We start from the raw sequence: 21,956 nt of genomic DNA, 5'->3' as shown, positions 1-21,956 counted from the left end.
CTAACTGACCAATACTCGTTCCTGTGTAAAAGCACTAGGACAATTATCGCTGGGATGACCTGTATGGCATCTGCACCTGACAGATCACCCTGTGTAAAAGGGCCCAAGTCATGATTTACCACTGCTTCTGATAAGGATCTACACGGTTACAACACTGTGGAATATCGTAATACACCCGCAAAACCGCCATTTACGTTATTTACCTAAAATTACGTTTTTGTGTTGAAGAAAATCGCTCTAAGGCGTTGGCCACTTATCTGTTACTAAAGAATGCACAACAAAAGAACAGGAAGCATAGGAGGGGGATGAGTCAGCCTGCTCACTGAGGTCTACTAGAGCAGAGAGTAGGGGAAGGAGGAAGGACAGAAGAGGAGACTCACACAGACATGCTTAGAACTAATGATTAGTGACTTGCTGCCGTTTATTCACATCTAGACCGTTCGGTACTGCTGTACAATGCCCAATGTAATGAGGTTATGTCTGTGTGTTACAGACAGCAGTATCTGCAGTTCTCTAGAAGGCAGTGTAACAGCCTCCTCCCACCAGTTCTAAAAAAAAGTCAAAGTCAGATATACATCCTGCAGAGCAGTAAAATAGGGAGAATTCAGGCTACAAGTCATATAATATCCAGATATCGTATCATTAAGTCATCTGTAAACTTAAATACGCTTTAAACTGAGCACAACAGACATGGGCAGATATCCTTAAAGGGGTTGTCTCGCGAAATCAAGTGGGGTTATACACTTCTGTATGGCCATATTAATGCACTTTGTAATGTACATCGTGCATTAATGAGCCATACAGAAGTTATTCACTTACCTGCTCCGTTGCTAGCGTCCTCGTCGCCATGGTTCCGTCTAATTTCGGTGTCGTCTTGCTTTTTTAGACGCGCTTGCGCAGTCCGGTTCTCCCTTCGGCTCGGCAGCATCGGCGTTTTGGCTCCGCCCCCTTGTACGCGTCATCGCGTAGCTCCGCCCCATGACGTGTGCCGGTTCCAGCCCCCTGGTTACATGAATAACTTCTGTATGGCTCATATTTAATGCACGATGTATATTACAAAGTGCATTAATATGGCCATACAGAAGTGTATAACCCCACTTGATTTCACGAGACAACCCCTTTAATTTGGTTTAGGGGAATAATTACCATTTATGAAAACGAATTAATCACTCAATTGCTATAAATGTTTCAGTATGAATCATGCCCTTATGAGTGCCCCATGTAACCTCCATGGATGAGTGAAACATCCATAAAGGAAAAGGTTCTCTGAAAGGCAACCCTCTTCAGAATGTGGTCCATGGGGCAAATAGAGGATGCACTGCCAACACCACTTCATAGACACTGATAGTGATGGGAAAAAACCCAGGCTGCCTGGCAAATCCCCTGTAGTAGCTGCTGCAGGAAAATCGTAGTGTTACTTGATAGCCATTAAGATAAATGGGCACTCTTGTATTATAAAAATGAGTCAAAATCTCCCTAAAACAGACCAATCTTACAATGGGAATGCAATGCAGCACTAGTTAAAGTAACCCGAGACCATAGAAATCCAAGCTGGAACTTGTTCTTAAAGAGGTTGTCCAGTTGGAAACTATCAATGGTCTAGCTGCAGGATTAGCCATCAACAGTAGATTGGTGTAGATCTGTCAACAAGAGCCCCCACCAGTCAGCTATTCTCTAGGGTAATGTTTTTGTGCACTGAGCAGATTTCTGCAGAAAGCAGACAGCTCTGTTTTCACTGCAGTGGCCTGGCGTGGTACTGCAGACATTGGATTGAATGGGAACTTTGCCAGTCTGGGCACTGCAGTGGGAATGGAGCTGTCTGTTTCCTGCAGAAATCAGCTCAACGTACAAGCGAACTATCCCAGAGAATAGCTGACTGACAGGGGTCCCGGGTGACAGACCAACACAAAGTCAGCTATTCTTTGGGATAGTGCACTCCGTTCCCACTGCAGTGGTGAAACTTGGTATTACAGGCAAAATTCACACTCGCTTCAATGCCTGCAATACCAAGCCAGGCCACTGCAATGAGAACAGAGTTGTCTGCTTCCTGCGGAAATCAGCTCAATGCAAGAGTGCACTGCTCCAGAGAACAGCTGACCTGCAGAGGTTCCGGACGATGGAGCCCTAAACCTATCTATCATCAATGGCCTATCCTAAGGACAGACCATCAGTACTTTACAACTGGAGAACCCCTTTACATTTTGCTTTCATTCAGGGTCATGGCCATTTTTCATAGGTGCATTTTAGTTCTCTATTCTACTGGTCAATTCATTTTGAGAAAGTCTGTTAGTGGAAACTGTTGTGCAGCACCGACGGCAATATAGTGCAGCTTACCCTGATGTGTCTCCAGTTCACATTTCACTTGCAACAGCTCCACCTCTTTTGACTGCAACTGTTCATTGACATTTTTTGTAAATTCCATTTTCTCCTTTTCCTACATAAATGAAAAAAAACAAAATGACTAATAAATCAATGAGACTGATGTGTGTGCGCAAATACTGTATATATAATTAATTAGCAGGTAACATAACATCTTGAATAATTCTCTAGTCTATAACTTCCGCTCATCCCCATCAGTGGGGTAAACCTGGAATAAAAGCCTCTACTGGGTGAGGGAGCATTCAATAAACTGGATTACTTACCACTGCGCTCAGTTTCTTTTTTAGCTGGTCCCTCTCAATAGAAATCTCCCGGAACGCACTGAAAGCTTTGTTCACTTTGTCACTGTCACTTTCACCCATGCTCGATTCTCCACAAAGCTAAAAAATTAGAATTATATGAAGTTGATGGAATTCAAGATAAACATTAAGGAGGATTTAACTAAGCAAGCTGTGCAAAAATAAATAAATCCAAAATTTATTAACCCTTTCCAATCCAATTTGCATCCTGGTTTTCCTAGCGGGCTTACTCTTTTTCTGCTGTTATACAACGGCGCTATCTGCTGGCTAAAGCCAGTACTGCATGAGGTGATTCGTTGGATAGGCTCCGACAGCAGAGAGGCTGGCAATATACAGTAAGAGAACCCCGACGGACGTCTTCCAACATCAGAGCTGTACAGCCTTGAATCATGATGTCTTCAGACATCAGACATTGGATTGGAAAGAGTTAAGATAGCGTTTCTGATCCACGTCACACCGAAACACATGTCTGTGTATGGATTCTAGCTTGGCTTTCATTCCCAGTCATTGTTACAAGGCTTGTATAAAGAGTCTAACATTGACTTGCAGGAATGCTGCCTTCTAATAGGTGGCGCTGCGGAAGTATAGTTCCATCTCCCTCATTTAAATGTATTAAGGCATGCATACTGTATAACTATTGTTAGAGCTCCCCCTTGAGGTTACCTCTATTTTTTATGTGCATTAGCTTTTACCCAGACAGGCTAGTCACGTTATATAGCTGACAGCTCTCTCTCAAGATCAATCCATACCAATGCATGCACGCTTGCAACGGCATTCCTGGTGGCAGCTTATCTCCCAAAGAACAGAAGAATTGTCAAGTTGAAATCCGACTGTTGTCAGGGAAACCGTGTTTGAAAGCTTCTATACACATTAGATGCTTGTACGGTCCTGCCAATATGCACAGCAAACTTAAGTGTTTCCAATAACTACCAAATATACCAGATTTCAAGGACAGGGTGGGTCTGGGAATGGAATGGGTTCTCCTAGAAGGTGTGAGCGATTACTCCGATTGGTTCCCGAGCGCCACGGCTCAGCCAATCAGAGCCAGCGCTTCCTGGAGGCAGGGATTTTGAAACCCTGACCAGGAAGTGCTGGGTGAAAACTACAAGCAGGTCTCCCAAGGACCTGAGGAGACTGCCTTGGAGCTGGACAGCGACTTTTAAGTGATGTATTGTGTTTTTTTACTGCAGCTAGGGCTTATTTTCAGGGTAGAGCTTATAGTTCAAGCCCCTCCTCCCCCTTAAAAAAAAAAACCCTGCAAGAGAGCAACAAAATCGCCGCGAGAAAACGCAGCGATGATCGCACAGATGCGATACCGCTGTCGGCCATGTGAAAGAGGCCCAAGGCTACCTTCACACTCAAACGCGCATTTTAGAGGTTTCGAAGACTTTTTTTTTTTTACTTGAAAACGCCTTGCTTCCGTAAAATTGTGATCCTCAGGCGTGCGTTTCATGCGAGTCAGAGGATCGCAAGCGCTTTCCATTGTTTTCAATGAGAAACATCACATCACAGAGCATGTGGGTGCATGCAAGGTCCCATTGAAAATAATGGATGAGGCGTTCTCAGAGAATGCAAAAAAATAAATAAATAAAAATAGGACAAGCAGTGATTTTTAACCTTGCATCGCTGTAAGGGAAAACAAAAAAAAAAAGTTCATGTGAATGACTATGTTCAAAAGAATTGAGTGCATAATCCCGCAAGTTTTCTGCGTCTCTCCCGCTCGTGTATATGTAGCCTTACTGAAAATAAGACCATGTGAAATCTGCCATGTTTAGTACCCACTAAATCCAGTTCTTAAGACCATATTACATAAAATACCCATCCTGAGCCCCCTTCGTTCACACTAGGGGTACCTTATCCTCCATCTGTTTTAGTCTTTTCTTGAGAGTGTAGTTTTCCCGTTCGGTGTCCTTGAGGCGCTTCTTGATGTCTTCGTATGCGGTGACCAGAGCGAAGTGTGAGGCCTCTCCGGTAGACCGTGCAATGGGCAACAAGTAAGAGTCATCTTTCCTAATGTAGCTTTTTTTCTCCCGAGTCAGGATACGAATATCGTCGTCTAGAAAGGAATCCATGGTGCCTGAAACAAAAAGGAGAACACTTAATGATGTGTTTAGGACTGGAAACAGGACAAACCATTCAAGACTGCTTACAAGTCTACAGCCAAGTCACTGGAAGCTGTAAATCAGGAGTGTCTAAGTGCAATAACCGCATTGTCTTACGGCAGCCTCATCTGGAATATGCAGTCCGGTTCTGGATAGAGGGTCATATAAAGGATGCCACTGAGATGGGAAAAGAGCAACAAAGCTGATCAAGGGTATGGGGAGCCTCGGAAAGAGATTGCTGCAAGAATTACATCTAGCTAATGACTTTACATTTTAATATTTAATAATAATCAGGAGAGACATTTAGGCCCAATGCACAAGGCGGATTTTTGCTGCAGAATCCGAAGCAGGCGTCCGCCTCAGCTAGCCCAGAAGTCAATGCAAGCTGTCCGACAGGCCGTGGATTTGGAATATAATACTAATAATAAAATCTGTACTGCACATATCTGACGGTGAGCCGTGCGGACCATCTGTAGTACAGAGAAGCCGGAAGGAGAGAGGTCTGCACAGACGCCAGTGAAGGTGGCCACCTGCACACACGTAGGGAGGCTCACTTGCCGTGCTTCCGGATCTACCCTGTGAGCAAGGCCTTAAAGGGGCATTTTCAACAAGGATATTTATTGCATATCCACAAAGGTATAATAGAAGCAGGTCCCACTATATGGAGAACGAGGGTCTCCCCAACTACAGTCAGACAGAAAATGAATAAGTGGTAGTGTTTGTCCGGTTCCATAACCCCCACAGAAGTCAATGGGGAGAGATGCGGACATGCGTAGCCACATTTACATTCATTTTTGACCTGAACGTGGCGGGCAATTCATATGCTGTGGATATGCTATGAAAATGTCCAAAGCTGGGGAGCGCCGTCCACCCGCCGGCCTCTATTCACTGTAAGCAGACAGTCCTTCAGTTTTTTCGTATGCAGAAACAGAACAATTCCCGTTCAGTGGCTGAATGAATTTACACGGGACGAGTAGCGTTCAAATTCCCGCAGGGTCACAGGAATTTGAACGACTCGGAGTGATAATGGTCCCGTGTAAAGGAGCCACTCGTTCATTGCAGAAGTGGGGGTCCCAGGGGTCAAACCCCACTTTACTTTTATCAAACTACTAACGACGACCTGGCCGTCCGTAAATGGGTTTGTGAGTGAACTACATGCCCCTGATCACATGACATAGTAACATAGTATGTTAGGCTGAATGAAGACAATGTCCATCTGGTTCAGCCTGTTTCAACCTCCTTATTGATCCAGAGGAAGGCAAAAAAAAACCAAGAGGCAGAAGCCAATTAGGGGAAAAATTTCTTCCCGACTTCAAAATGGCAGTCAGAATAACCCCTGGATCAACCTCTGATAGTTCCTACCTGACTGTAAGACCCAGATTAACAACCCGCTGGTCACCTAATGTCTATATCCTGTAATATCGTACTGTTCTAGAAAGACATCTAGTCCCTCCTAAACTCCTCAATGGATTGTGCCATCACCACATCCTCAGGCAGAGAGTTCCACAGTCTAACTGCTTTTACAGTAAAGAACCCCCAGCTGTATTGGTGATGAAACCTGCTTTCTTCTAGACGTAGCAGATGCCCTCTTGTTACCGTCGCAGTCCTGGGTATAAACAGATCATGGGAGAGATCCCTGTATTGTCCCCTCATGTATTTATACATAGTTATTTGATCACCCCTTAGCAATCTTTTTTCCAGGGTGAACAATCCAGTTTTTGATAGCCTCTCTGGGTATTCCAGTCCTCTCATTCCGTTTATTAATTTAGTTGCCCTTCCTTGAACCCCCTCCAGCACTGTAACATCTTTCCTGAGCACCGGTGTCCAGAACTGTGCGCAGTATTCCATGTAAGGCCTGACAAGTGCCTTATATAGTGGGTGGATAATGTTCTCGTCCCTCGCCCCTATACCTCTTAATGCACCCCAAGACCTTATTAGCTTTTGCAGCAGCTGACTGGTATTGATTGCTCCAGTTAAATCTACAGTCCACTAGTACTCCCAGGTCTTTTTTCATATCACTTTTCCCTAGCAGTACCCCATTTAGCGTATATTGGTGACATCCATTTCTCCTGCCCATGTGCATAACCTTACATTTTTCAACATTGAACTTCAGTTGCCATTTTTCTACCCAAGCCCCCAGCTTATCCAGGTCCGTTTGTAGCCGCACATTGTCCTCTGTTGCATTAATTATATTGTATCATTTTGTGTCATCTGCAAATATTGATATTTTACTGTGCAGCCCCTCTATCAGGTCGTTGATAAATATATTGAACAGAATGGGGCCTAATACTGAACCCTGTGGCACCCCATTAACAACGGTGGCCCAATCAGAGTACGAACCATTTATTACCACCCTCTGTTTTCTATCCATCGTGAATACACTTGAAAAGAAACTATTTAATAGATTTGCCTTCCCTCCATCATCTTCAATGATTTCTCCTACATTATTTGTTAAAATGCCAGTGCTCTCAGTGCAAATCCTTTTGCTGTTAATAGAATTGAAGAATAGTTTAGGGTTGTTTTTGCTCTCTTTGGCAATCGATCTTTCTGCCTCCACCTTAGGACTTCTTATCTTTCCTTTGCATATTTTGTTTTTTCCCTGTATGATTTTAGTGCTTCTTCCCTGCCTTCTTGCTTTAGTAGTTTGAACGCTTTCTTTTTTTCGTTTATTGCTCCCTTACAGTCTTGTCGAGCCACATTGGTTTCCTTTACTTGCAGTTCTTTTATTTTTAATGGGTATGAACTGCTCACATGAGGTAATTAGGATGTTTTTAAACTTTTCCCATTTGCTGTCTGTACTGATATTTTTGAGGATGTTGTTCCAATTAATGTTACCGATTGTAGCTCTGAGCTGATCAAACTTTGCTTTACTAAAATTAGTTTTTTTGTCGCTCCCTGGTAAAGCTTCTATTTAAACAGCTGGAAATTAAATTTTATCGTGGTCACTGTTCCCCAAAAGTGTCCCTCCACCTGCACCCCCATTATTCGGTCCAGTTTGTTAGTTAATACTAAATCCAGAGTGGCCCTCCATCTAGTTGGCTCCCGCACAAGTTGGGTGAGGTAGTTACCTTTAATTGTTCTCAAGAACTTATCACCTGTTAGATTTGCAGGTTTTGTCTTCCCATATTATATCTATATAATTAAAGTCCCCCATAATAATTACTTCATTGCGGTTTGACACCTCTTCTATCTGCCTTAATAAGATTTCAGTTTCTTCTGTTGCTTTCGGTGGCCTATAGAAAACCACTATCAGTATTTTGTTATTTTTTTCTTCCTGTATTTCTACCCACAGAGATTCAACATGTTAATCTCCTGCCCCTATATCCTCTCGTAGCCTCGGCATTAAGTAGGATTTAACATATAGACGTACCCCTCCCCCTTTCTGGTTTCCAGCGTCTCTTCTGAAGAGATTGTAACCCTGTAAATTCACCGCCCAATCGCACTTATCAAGCCATGTTTCTGTTATTCTAACTATATCATAGTTTTCATCACTCTTGCTTCAAGCTCAGCAACTTTGCCGATCAGACTTCTTGCATTCATTGCCATACAATTTATAGTTATTTTTGTTCCTTAATTTAATTTTGCTACTAATGGTACTACTAGCTGTTCTGTCAGTTCTAACTGTACTAACCCTACCCTCTGCTTGACCCCCATTCCCATTACTTGGCCCCAGGTCACTCACTACACTGACTACCCCCGTTTCTCTTTTTGCCCTCCCCCGTAGTCCCTAGTTTAAACACTCCTCCAGCCTTCTAGCTATCTTCTCCACCAGCACAGCTGCACCCTCCCCATTGAGATGCAGCCCGTCCCTCCATCTGCTATCCGGCTAGGTGTTCATTAGTATTCCATAGCAACTAAAGCCGCAGGGGGTATGTAGTCCACCTGTAAATCTGCACAAGGATGCAGGACGTTTGATGTGATCAGGGGCGGAGCATGCAAGTCATTCACTCGGGATGAACGTCACCATCATGTTGATCAGGGGCAGAACATGACGGTGACATCACAGATCTTTCATCTCCAGTGCTGTGCTGCTTCTGATCCCTCTTGTATGGGATGAACAGTGCATGTAGCAGGGCTGTGTGGCCACCAGAAATACTTGTGCTAGAATATCCTAATAGCGTGTTTCCCTGAAAATAAGACCCAGTAGAGGTTTTGCTGTAGTGATAAATATAAGGCCTTCCCTGAAAGTAAGACCTAGGTCTGTCCCAGCTGTGAAGAGCTCCCCCTGGTGGCCAGAAACTGCAATAGCATCCCTGCTGTGCAAGCGGTCCAGGAACTGCTGTGAGTGATCGTTACAGTCTCCAGACAGTCTGTGGCAGCCAGGTACTTTACAGCCCATATTTTTTGTGGCCCTGTGTGTGTCAGGCAACCAGTGTGTCACTTTGATTCTTTAGGGGGTGATCATTACAGTCTCCAGGCAGTGTGTACATGGAAATAATGGTAGGAACAAGAAATTCTTGATAGGATTCACAGTTTGTCTGGTTATGCTGGTTTGTGATGACAACTACTGTATAGTATATAATAAATGTGCATTTTTTAATTCAATAAATGTGAATTCTTCATGGAAAAATAAGACACCCCTTGAAAATAAGACCTAGCGCATATTTGGGAGCAAAAATTAATATAAGACACTGTCTTATTTTCGGGGAACAGGGTGGTTACCAGTAGTCTATTATGAGACGACCGGTTTAAGACTTGATCCAAGTGCTGCTGGGACATATAAGGCTATACTTCCCGACTGCACATTGAATACAGCAATTGGACATAAGAAAAGTCCACCAAGGGCCAATGATACACATACACACAGTTGTACGAGGTGCGACACTGAAAAGTAGCTCGCTTTCAATCCCGGCACCACAGTCTTTGAAGAGGCCGCAGCCCCTTGTACCATCTGACGAAGTCGCGTCGCTCCATGTGCAACGTACTGGCTTTAGTTTATCCCCCTATGTATTGGTCTGTGCATTTTGTATCAGCCTTCCGCAATAACTATTCACTGTTTTAGGAGGAACATTATCTGTCCATGTAAGAAGCGGATCAATTAAGGAAACATAAGAAGCCTTCACAGACAAGTACCCAGGAACAAAACCACCTGCCAAACTTTGCATTCAGAGCCCAGTTCAGGAATGCCATCAAACCGGGTTTGTCACAAACATGAAGAAAATGAGGTCTCCGTCAGTCTGGGCATTCGAAGACGTCCGTGACATTCAGCAGCGAATTGCAAATATACCTCAAAAATCAATTTGGAGATTCCCGCAGTAAATTGGTGCATCATGAAGGACGCGGTCAGGGAGTGCCGACGGTTCTGGACCTGAAACCAAAGCTAAATGCATCGATTACTGTATGTGGTTGCTGGCCATGCTTGCTAGAGGACTTTTGGACCCATGATTATACTTTATGATGGAAGAAGCGTGGTTTTGTTTAGGACGTCATGTGACTTTGAAGAATACAAGGTACTGCTGTACTGAAAACCCCTCTGCACTACCAGAAAATTGGCGTTTGGTGCGCAGTGTCAGGAACAGGAGTAGTCGGTCCAATTTTCTTTGAATCAACTGAACGCAGGACACATTTGAACAGTTTTACCACCAATTGACACAAGAATGAATGTACTACTTTTCCCCAGCAAGAGAGAGCAACATATCACACCTCCGCGACTCACTGGCACGGGTTCATGAACCATTTACGGAAGGGCGAACTATGAGCAAGGGGTTATGGCCACCACATTCCTCCGACTTCTCCAAATGCATTTTTTTTTAATTTGTGGGGAAATTTTAAAGGAGAAACCGGGATTGGATCAAGGAAACCATTGCAAACAATTTCCACAGCATCACTGTTGAAGAGCTGCGGGCAGCATCAGCCGAGGTGCATAGAAGTGAATAGGGACCACTTCCAGCATCTGTAGCAACATGTGGGTAAATTAAAATAAAAACCAAAATCCACTTGTTTGTCCCTCCTGTTGCAATATTGTCGATGGGAGCCATTTATCTGTAGCCCACCCTGTGTATCAGTTGTGGTCCACCTCTCCTCTTTACGTCGGCTACACACGGGCAGATTTGCATTGCGGAATCTGGGGCAGGTATCCGCTTCCGGATTCCGCAGCAAATACCTTCCACAGTATGCAATGGAAAAGAGATTTCTCCTGCACACGAGTGGAAATAAACTGCGATTTTCCGCTCACGGAAGAAAAAAAATAAAATCGCAGCTTGCTCTACTTTTAGGCAGATTCCATGCGGACGGTTTCCTTGAAGTCAATGGAAGCTGTCCACCTTGAGGCCTTCCGCAATCATTAAAGTGGAAAGGCCATGGGATCCGCATCATCACCTAGTGACAGCGCAGCAAAATCTGCACTGCGCATGTGTGCCGGCCGGACCATCCGCAGTACGGGCTAAGAACATTCCAGACAGGTACGCCGGGGTCACCAGCAGGCTCAGGGTCGGATTCCACTGTATAGCCAACCCGTCCATGTTCCGCCGGTCTTACTGACAGCAAGTTGCTATACTAATAGAGGGTAACGGACACTTTACTAGTCCTGGTGTTGTCTATTTATGGGAACAGTAAATAAGAATACATGAAAGATTTCTTTGACATTTTGCACAGAGAACTGCCTGCTGGGCTGTAAAATTGATTGATATTGAGTCACGGCAGGAACTGACAAGTTACACACCTTTAAATAAGAGATGACTCGGGAAACATCCCCGACAGCGGCTTAAAGGGCAACGCTCTTCTCTAAAAGCTTCAGGTGGTGAAATAAAAACACTAAATCTACAATGTACAGCCCAAAATAGAATGGGCCAAATTTATCAATAACGTCCCCGGCGCAGGTTCTGCTGCCATATAAACAATGTCCTTAAGGCTCACAATCAACATCTTCAATACTGAAGACGGTTCCAGAACAAATGTAAGCGCTAGGCTTTGGCCACCATAGGGTGGCCCTATTTTCCCCACCAAATTCGATGTAGCCTGAAAAAGAGCATTTTTCATACAGACCCAGATTAAAAGGGGTTGTCTAGGGGGGGGGGGGGGGGGGTGTCAGGCTGACAGGAAGGAACAAGGTGGTGTTAGGCTCCGCCCCCTCTTCTGAGCACTCCCACTAGGTGTCATTCATACATCCCAGTTACATTATAGGAAGGGTTTCTAATACACGGCACAGACCAGAAAAAAAAAAGTTGAATTTTCAAGTTCTATTGACTATAATATTCTGCTGTTACTTTTAACACTGCAAAAAAGAAAGGATATTACATTTTTCTTTAATCCAGTGCAAATATATGTTATCTGGAGTGACCTGAAAAATAATTCCTTGTCTAAAAAGGTTGTGTATTAAAGAGACTCTCCAGGCCTGGAGAAACAAAGATGGCCGCACCAGCTTCTCCCACTAGCTGATGCTCATTGTGCATTAGGGTACATCATGAACGGGGTGGAGGATTAAGTGAACTGAAATCCATAGTTCAAACACAAAATGCATACGCTGCATTGACTGCGGTTTCAGGAGCGTTGTCATGCATTCCTGCAGCTGAAAACGCAGCCAAGGATGCTGAAAAAAAATTGTCACCTAGCTGGCGGCGCTGTTCTCCAGAGCTCTGTACAGGCCGTCGGGCACTTGTCATGGCCGACAAAGCATCTATGGCTAGTTATGAGGATAGGAATCCCCGCCTCCAGCAAGAGATTGCTCTGATTGGTTGAGGCCGCTAAGTGTCAGCTGGCTCAGCCAATCACAGCCAGCACTGGATGCATCAATCACAGCCATTCATTGAATGGCTGTGATTGGTGCATCGAGCGCCAGCTCTGATTAGTGGAGCCAGCTGACACTTAGCAGAATCAGCCAAATTTTTTGCTTTATTTCAGTGCGAATTTTGTGCACAAAACTTGCCAGTGTGAATGTGCCACAAAAGTCACATTAAATTTTTGGGAGAGTTTTTCCAATTTTAAGTTTATATCTCATGTAAAACTTGGCACTGAACTTAAGTCACCTAAGGCCTCATGTCCTCGGCACGCCCAGATTTTTCATGTGGATTTTCACACCGGAGGCAAGACGAGTCGTCCTTAAACTGATTTTTTTATTGCTTGCGGGAGATCGCAGATGGCGCTTTCTTTCAAGCGCAAGAAAAAAAATCAGCAACCTCACCTTTCTAATTGATTCTAACCTTCAAATCCGCAGTGTATAAATGTATTTGCGGGTTCACTGCGGATCGTAAGCTCCCATCAAGGTGAATAGAGCCCATCCACGTGTGATCCGCGGTAATATGGAGCGTGCTGCGATTTATTTCTGTAGCGTTTCGATACGCAGTGTCCACACTGACTTTCAGTGACTCCGTTCACAACGTATCACGCGTCTGTGATACATGGTGAAAACACGGTTGTGGGCATGAGGCCTGAGGCACAGGCAGGTCACTAAGGGGTTAAGATGAAGAGTGATAACTTGTTTCTGTTTCGTTTCAGGCATGTGGCTCCTGTCATTATGTTGCTATTGTTGGCGATCTTGTCTATCTGGAATCATCTTCTGTGGCTGCAGACAAGTCTGTCACCTAAAATCCATGATTAGGTGTTACTCTGTACTCATCTAACTGTACTGTGGCCGATCACGCCAGTGCGTGCCGGTGAGGTCACCGCTACGCGCCGTGGGCCGATCACGCCAGTGCGTGCCGGTGAGGTCACCGCTACGCGCCGTGGCCGATCATGTGAGTGAGTGCGTCCCGGTGAGGTCACTGCTCTGTGCTGAGACAAGGAGAACTTGCATAACTTGTAAGATAAAGGTTACATCATAGCTCTATAAATGAGACTGTTGACACCATGTAGCGGTATTTATGGCTTGGGGTTTGACTATTTTCTAATAAAGCTTTGTCTATTTATTTATTGCTTCATCACGTTGGGTAGCTTCTGTTCCCATGTGGTTCCCGGCGGGTGGAGCGCTGTGTTTGGAATAGCTGCAGGTTCCTGTTGTGGCCGGGGCTCATTATTCTTGCACCTACAAGTGTCACAAGCAGTTTTACCCACCTACATTTAGGGGTGTAATTTATTAGCGTATTACGATGTACACGTACATAATATGCAGTGAATGGAGTCCATAAAAGTAGATAGATTTTCATTGATCCGGTCACATTTGCGTCTGTACATTGCGTATAATACGTACGTAAAAAATAACGCGGCAGGTTCTATTTTATAGCTTATCATGCAAGATATGGCTCTACTGTTTTCTATGGGTGCGTGATCATCGCATATGTGCGGCGCTTATACGTACCGTCGCTAAGCGACAGAGCAAAAAAATTACGAAATACAGAGAAACCCAGGAAGAGCGCACATAACGGCCTGCGTGAGACATGCCGTCATACGCAGTCACAAATCGTTGCCATACAAAGCGGTAAAACACTGCATTACACCCAAAGCATTTCACCGCACATCCGTGTGAGCCCGGACTGGGGGGCAAAAGGCGCGGCATAAGGGACACGCTGCGGGTTTGGCAATCTGCAGGACACGCAGGGGTTACATGTGCTGTACTATATGTCGCTACACATGTGCAGTCTGGACAAAAGGATACAAAACCGCAACATATACATTCACCGTTACAATATCTGCACGGTCATCACAATCGCTACACCGCTAACAATATCCCTGAGACGGGCAACTATGCAGCCTTTTCGGCTACTGAGCATCCTGAAAAGTAGGTGCCCAACATGGCTGCTTATAAGGCTTATCTGGCCACCTCTGGAGCATAGTATGCATGCCTACAGCATGGGGAGATCCACAGTATTGGGGAGGGGTATAAATGATTCCGGCGCCATATGGGGGGTCTAACGTGAGCAGCGCGCCTCAGCATTACTCCAGCGCCATATGGGGGGCCTAACGTGAGCAGCGCGCCTCAGCATTATTCCAGCGCCATATGGGGGTCTAACGTGAGCAGCGCGCCTCAGCATTATTCCAGCGCCATATGGGGGTCTAACGTGAGCAGCGCGCCTCAGCATTATTCCAGCGCCATATGGGGGTCTAACGTGAGCAGCGCGCCTCAGCATTATTCCAGCGCCATATGGGGGTCTAACGTGAGCAGCGCGCCTCAGCATTATTCCAGCGCCATATGGGGGTCTAACGTGAGCAGCGCGCCTCAGCATTATTCCAGCGCCATATGGGGGTCTAACGTGAGCAGCGCGCCTCAGCATTATTCCAGCGCCATATGGGGGTCTAACGTGAGCAGCGCGCCTCAGCATTATTCCAGCGCCATATGGGGGTCTAACGTGAGCAGCGCGCCTCAGCATTATTCCAGCGCCATATGGGGGTCTAACGTGAGCAGCGCGCCTCAGCATTATTCCAGCGCCATATGGGGGTCTAACGTGAGCAGCGCGCGTCAGCATTATTCCAGCGCCATATGGGGGTCTAACGTGAGCAGCGCGCGTCAGCATTATTCCAGCGCCATATGGGGGTATAACGTGAGCAGCGCGCGTCAGCATTATTCCAGCGCCATATGGGGGTATAACGTGAGCAGCGCGCGTCAGCATTATTCCAGCGCCATATGGGGGTATAACGTGAGCAGCGCGCCTCAGCATTATTCCAGCGCCATATGGGGGTATAACGTGAGCAGCGCGCCTCAGCATTATTCCAGCGCCATATGGGGGTATAACGTGAGCAGCGCGCGTCAGCATTATTCCAGCGCCATATGGGGGTATAACGTGAGCAGCGCGCGTCAGCATTATTCCAGCGCCATATGGGGGTATAACGTGAGCAGCGCGCGTCAGGATTATTCCAGCGCCATATGGTGGTATAACGTGAGCAGCGCGCCTCAGCATTATTCCAGCGCCATATGGGGGTCTAACGTGAGCAGCGCGCCTCAGCATTATTCCAGCGCCATATGGGGGTCTAACGTGAGCAGCGCGCCTCAGCATTATTCCAGCGCCATATGGGGGTCTAACGTGAGCAGCGCGCCTCAGCATTATTCCAGCGCCATATGGGGGTCTAACGTGAGCAGCGCGCCTCAGCATTATTCCAGCGCCATATGGGGGGTCTAACGTGAGCAGCGCGCCTCAGCATTATTCCAGCGCCATATGGGGGTCTAACGTGAGCAGCGCGCCTCAGCATTATTCCAGCGCCATATGGGGGTATAACGTGAGCAGCGTGCGTCAGCATTATTCCAGCGCCATATGGGGGTATAACGTGAGCAGCGCGCGTCAGCATTATTCCAGCGCCATATGGGGGTATAACGTGAGCAGCGCGCGTCAGCATTATTCCAGCGCCATATGGGGGTATAACGTGAGCAGCGCGCGTCAGCATTATTCCAGCGCCATATGGGGGTCTAACGTGAGCAGCGCGCGTCAGCATTATTCCAGCGCCATATGGGGGTATAACGTGAGCAGCGCGCGTCAGCATTATTCCAGCGCCATATGGGGGTATAACGTGAGCAGCGCGCGTCAGCATTATTCCAGCGCCATATGGGGGTATAACGTGAGCAGCGCGCGTCAGCATTATTCCAGCGCCATATGGGGGTATAACGTGAGCAGCGCGCGTCAGCATTATTCCAGCGCCATATGGGGGTATAACGTGAGCAGCGCACGTCAGGATTATTCCAGCACCATATGGTGGTATAATGTGAGCACTGTGTGTCAGGATTATTCCAACACTACATGGTGATATAACGTGAGCAGTGCATGTCAGGATTATTCCAACACTACATGGTGATATAACGTGAGCAGTGCATGTCAGGATTATTCCAACACTATATGGTGATATAACGTGAGCAGTGCACGTCAGGATTATTCCAACACTACATGGTGATATAACGTGAGCAGTGCACGTCAGGATTATTCCAACACTATATGCTGATATAATGTGAGCAGTGCACGTCAGGATTATTCCAGCACTATATGGGGGTATAACGTGAGCACTGTGTGTCAACCTTATTACAGCACTATATGAAGGCATTTGGGCCAGGCTGATTCCCAGTTAGTGTTTCTGGCCCTCACAATGGGCTGCCCGACCTACTCTTTGAATTCTAGAACAGATTTCTCAGGTTTACATGCAGGTTCTAGGCCGCCTGCCCAACCTGACAACACAGCCCTGATGCCAACTTCGGGTATTGTGTGAGGCATCACACAAGGTCAGGACGCTCTGTCTGTAGCGCAGTGTTCTGCAGTCCATTAGCATCTCAGCTTCTTGGCTGCCTGAGCCTTCCTTACAGAGCCATGCCAGGTGACTGCTGATGCAGGACCTCTATCATCCTCCTCTTACAGTCTCTTCCCACAGGCAGTCACATTCTGGTAAGGCCGGTATCACATCTGCGAAGGAACCGCCAGCTGGAGAGTCCGTCACAGATCCTAGACTTAGAGGATGTTCTCGTCAAGAGGAAGGGGCCGATATTACTATTGCATGTGCTATTGGGTCCGGCCGATTTCTGTACTACGGACCACTGAGGCCAGCAAATGGTCCTATGTTTCGTATAGAGGCACATCACTGCTGTGATAATGTAAACCAAACCTGGAGGGAAGGACAGGGGGATCGAACCAGTGATTAATTTTTTGTGTTACTTTAACAGACTGCCTGCCCTCACAGAAGTAGGTTAGTATTTCAGGAACCCCATTAAGCTGCCCCTGTAGAGAATAAGGCCTCCTTCCCACGAACGGATTTCCGCCGCGTAATTTGCGGCGAAAATCCGCTGCGTTGCCCGCAGCTATTAGGTTCTATTGAACCTAATAGCACAATGCTCACGATGCGTAATTCCAGCGCGGAATTACGCACCGCGATTTCTCCCGTCCTCACCCGCAGCATGCTCTATTTTCTGCGGGTGAGGACGGGCTGTACGCACTGACGGCTTCCATTGCAGTCAATGGAAGCCGTCCGTTCACGCTATCTCCCGCTGTAACCAGCGGGAGATAGCGTGAAAAAACGCTTTCCCGCCCACCGCCGCGCGTCATATGACGCCATATGACGCGGCCGGCCGCGTCACGTGATACGGCCGGCCGTGCACGTGACACGGCCGGTGACGCGGCGGTGACGCGGCGGCGGTGGGCGGGGAAGCGATTTCACGCTATCTCCCGCAGGTAAGTATAGGGGCTCTGGGGGGCGCCGTGACGGGCTTCACTGCGTAATATTACGCGGCGGACCCCGTCACGCTCGTGGGAAGGAGGCCTAAAGTTGATTATTTTGTTTGAAATAGTTCATAAACAATGATCCTCCAGAAAGAAGCGATCCATAAAAGATTGATCTCTCCTTGAAAGACCATCCCCAGAAAGATAGTTTGTCCTTCACTGGCTAACACTGAAGACGCATGATGGCTCTAAATCACTGCAACAGCCAATATGTACTAAAGGGTGTATAGCTGTACTGCCAAAATCATAGTTTACCTGGCGGTCAACCAACCACCTACGTCAAGCTAATATGCATGACCACCCTTAGAGGCAATAGTTGTGGGAGAGCAGTGCTAAATACTATGTTGTCTGAGCCTTCATTTAAGGGTCTGGTCTGACTGTGTGTTGCTATAGAGGCTAAAGGTGGCTGCAGAAATGAGGGGACAGAGATCTCACACAAACTGTTTAACAATAAGAAGTCATCATGCTAGACTGGACCGGATGGAGAAGAAAAAGAAAAAAAATATATATATATATATCCCAACTAGAGAAGACAAACTGTAAGTCATTGGATTTGTAGCAGAGATCGTCAATGCTGACATGCCTGATGAGAAATGTAAAGATTTACTAAGTAATAACAAATGTGTGGAGAAAGGAGGTCACATGCCTATAAACTACTCCTAGAAATACATTGACAACCGACTGTTTATTCCCCTTGTCAAAGTGAAGAGTCATAAAAGCCAAATGACAAGGAGAAGTTTAACTCAGCTGACATTTTTTTTCCAAACTTCCAGGAAGAACAGCAGAGGAACGGCGGAATACAAAGTTCTAAGAAAACGCAATCCAGAATTATTTCATTCAGAGTATATAATTATTACTAACAGTATATAGTGCTAAAATAGACAACAGAGGAAACCCGAAATCTGGCGTCCATCACCCAGAATGACAGAAATAGATGGAAGACCCTTACAGATGATCACCGCCGCTGCCGGTCTTCTGGAATCAGCCAGTGGGAGAGGCGGGATATATAATACTGACATCCGCCTCGTCACCAATGGCGGCCATATTGATCATCTGTAAGGTGCATTACAAACGTGAAGAGCTCTTCTATCGTTCATATCATTCCGGCTGCCGTTGGTCACTATACAAGACTAAATCCGCTTTATGCCGGGTCAGATGGGCGTGAGCAGTGACGCACTGCGTGGAGAGACGCGCAAAAACGCAATGTCACGCGCACTTGCTGAGTGCGCCAATCCCCACAGACTACCTTGGAACGCACACACAATTTTTTTTTTTTCACGTGAGTCATATGTGCATGTCAAAAAAAGTGAGTGGCCCAATAGGAATCAATGAGCTGCTGGCATCGTGGGTGGCAGGCGTGCCGCACAATGACAATACGCCCGTGTGAGAGGGGCCTTACTTTTACACCCCGCCATCTTCTATAGTCCGCAGCCTGCCTGTGTAAGACTGGAGTCTGACCACTTAGGGCTTGTTCTCACTGGAGTTCGCCCCCGTCAAGCATTTGGCCCCCCTCACACAGGCGTATGGCAAAGCGCTGCGATTTACTTTAGTTTTCAGCCGCTGCAGCTGACACCGGCGTTTAGCCCTGCCCATCACCGAGGAGGTGCACCAAATGGGGGAAAATAGAACAGACCCCACCTGAAAACCCAGCGCCTGTCCGAGAGGCTCCATTGAAAGCGCCATGGAAAAAAGCACCTGTGCGGGAGGCCTCACCGCTTGGGTAGCAGGGGGGCAAAAACTGAACATTTTCTTTTATTCCCCATTGAGGTCAACGGGTTTAAAAAAAGCGGTAGTCCCTCTGGTCCGACTAAGAATAACGCTCGCGAATAGAACTGTTGAAGTCGATGTGTTTCATTTCCTGCAATTGTGGGCTGATTAATCATCAGGATGTCTGTGCAGAACAAACCGTGGGTGTGAACAAGCGCTACCGCGGTATTACTGCTGCACGTGAGTCCCTGATTGTGATCACACTGCTGGAGGCTTCACTTCTACGTTCCTTCCCGTGTTCACGGGGCGGCTTACATACTAAGACCGGGCTCACATGGCTGTTTTTTTTGGGGGGGGGGGTTGTTCTATTTCCCGCGCCGACGCGTATATCCGCAGCCTGTATGCAACAAAAGAGAGCAACGGGCTCTGTTATGCGTATACTCGCGGCAAAATACAACACGCTGCATCCGTTTTGCGCTCAGGGATGACGAACATCCGACAGTAATCTGAGTGGAACTGCGTATGGCAACGTAGCGGATTGCCTGCGAGCTATGGCGCATCACACAAGCGTATAGCGCCCACATAATACGCAATCCCTATACGCTCGTGTGAGTCGGCCCGTTACGGGGGCCTCCGAGATCCTGCTGCTGAGAGGATGCCCCCATCTGTGTGACTAGGTGCTCGTCTCCCTGCTCGCCCCCCGCCACTGGTGGCTCAGGGGGGGGGGGGGGTGTCTCTGCTGTGCCGTTCCCAGGCTGCGCTGTCAGGGGTTTACACGCAAATACACGAAAACGTGCGGACGGAACGACGAAAAGCAATGTACTTCTGTGGACGCCATTCGCCATGTATTCTGCCCACATAATACGCAATTCATAGTAGGTCTGTGTGCGGCCGGGCTCACGCGGACGGCATTCGCACGGACATGGCCCTTCACCGGTTCCCTCAGTCGCGCAGGTAGGAGTTGCGGATTCCTCAAGCGGAAGAGAAATCGCGGCGTGCTCTATTTTAGCGCAAATTCCATGCAATCGGTCTCCATGGAAATCATGGCGCATAAGTGCGCAGAACCACTCGCTACTTCATAGGACAATCTCCCCGGCTGGACGGGAGAGCGCGCCTGCTTCCCAATACGCTGTGCATAGCGGAAAGCCTCTCGCATCGCCATCTTCTGCGAACCTTCACAATTAGCGTTCGCAAACGATCGCAGGTCTTCCGCTACGGTCATCCAACCCCTTGGCATGAGCCCAGCCTCCGCCTCCCCCCAACCTGCTCAGCCCGGGTACAGTATCCATACCTGCCCTCCAGCTGGCTGCTGACACGTGACCTGCTCCAGCACTCACGGGGTTAACACTCACCTCCCAGGCGGCGGTGTGGGGTCTCTCAGCCCGCCAGGATCCGCTCTGTTCCGGGCACTACGGCGCTCAGCAGTCCGCACAGCTGCTCCGTGGACGGGGGGGCGGAGCCGCGGCTCTTCCGGGCACACAGTTACTTTTAGTTTTGTTTCAGGCAGCCTTGTGCGGGGCTGTCCCGGGAAGGAGCGGCCACCGGGGAGCACGTCTGCCGCCTAGCGGGGGCGGCGGGGACAGCCATGGCGGAGCAGGGGACAGTGCGCGCCGGGTCACAGCCCTTCTCTCAGCAGTGGCGTGAGGAGACCGGCTCTGTGCTGCTGACACGCTGCGCTCCAAGCCTCGCTTCTGGGACGGTCACGTGTTCCCGCATGTTCCAATTGGCTGTTTAGTCTGTTTGCGTCATGGTTGGGAAGTGGCGGGCACGGAAGTCATTTTCGGGCCGAGTGCGCATGCGCGGGGCTGGGAGGGAAAGTGGCGGCTTTATGGCTTCATTAAATTTTATTATAGCTGTTAAATTAATTTATGCAGTGAAAAATCTAAAAGCGGGTTACACACCATACACTAGAAAAAAACACCTGGAACTCAGATTTCAATGCATGCTAGTGTCCTGCGTGCAAAAAAAACAGCCTGCGGGCAGAAAAAGTACAGTGAAATATGTTGACATGGATGCAAAAAAGCGCATAGCTCAAAAAGTTGCGCTAAGGCGTGTGCAATTATGCTCACACACGTATGAAGCCGGACTAAGGCAGAGATGGCTTCGTTATTGTGTCCCACAAAAAAAAAAAAACATTTGTGTACGTTTTTTTTTACACGCAGCGATAATCGTTCACCTGAGCAGACGAGCAATCGATGACGCACTTTGCTCGTTTGCTCAGGCAGATAAATCGTTTATTATTTTTTACAGGATTGGCCAGTTGGCTGTCGCAGTGACTGAGCGCGGGTGAACGAGCGCTATTAAACCGAATGATTAGCGAGCGAGGCGACAATGATTTTCATGCCTACAGAAAATGAACACTAAGTGAATGAATCATCGTTCCATCGTTGGCCGTGTTTACACTGAAC

At 47.3% G+C, this 21,956-nt stretch overlaps 1 protein-coding gene across 1 annotated transcript in view; it reads right to left on the bottom strand.

Annotated features, from left to right (window-relative positions):
* AZI2 (5-azacytidine induced 2) overlaps window positions 1-21,236 on the bottom strand; it is a 45,238-nt gene extending 24,002 nt beyond the window's left edge. Inside the window, exons 1-4 of the mRNA XM_066585344.1 lie at window positions 20,901-21,236; window positions 4,532-4,755; window positions 2,643-2,759; window positions 2,335-2,434 (exon numbers count right to left, since the gene is read on the bottom strand). Of these exons, the coding sequence (XP_066441441.1) occupies window positions 2,335-2,434; window positions 2,643-2,759; window positions 4,532-4,750 (436 nt within the window). The 5' untranslated portion in view covers window positions 4,751-4,755; window positions 20,901-21,236. The remainder of the gene's footprint in view (window positions 1-2,334; window positions 2,435-2,642; window positions 2,760-4,531; window positions 4,756-20,900) is intronic.
* Window positions 21,237-21,956: the final 720 nt, after the last annotated feature.

Source organism: Eleutherodactylus coqui, chromosome 12 (assembly GCF_035609145.1).
Source record: "Eleutherodactylus coqui strain aEleCoq1 chromosome 12, aEleCoq1.hap1, whole genome shotgun sequence".
NCBI lineage: Eukaryota > Metazoa > Chordata > Amphibia > Anura > Eleutherodactylidae > Eleutherodactylus > Eleutherodactylus coqui.
This window is presented reverse-complemented; position numbering and strand designations above follow the sequence as displayed.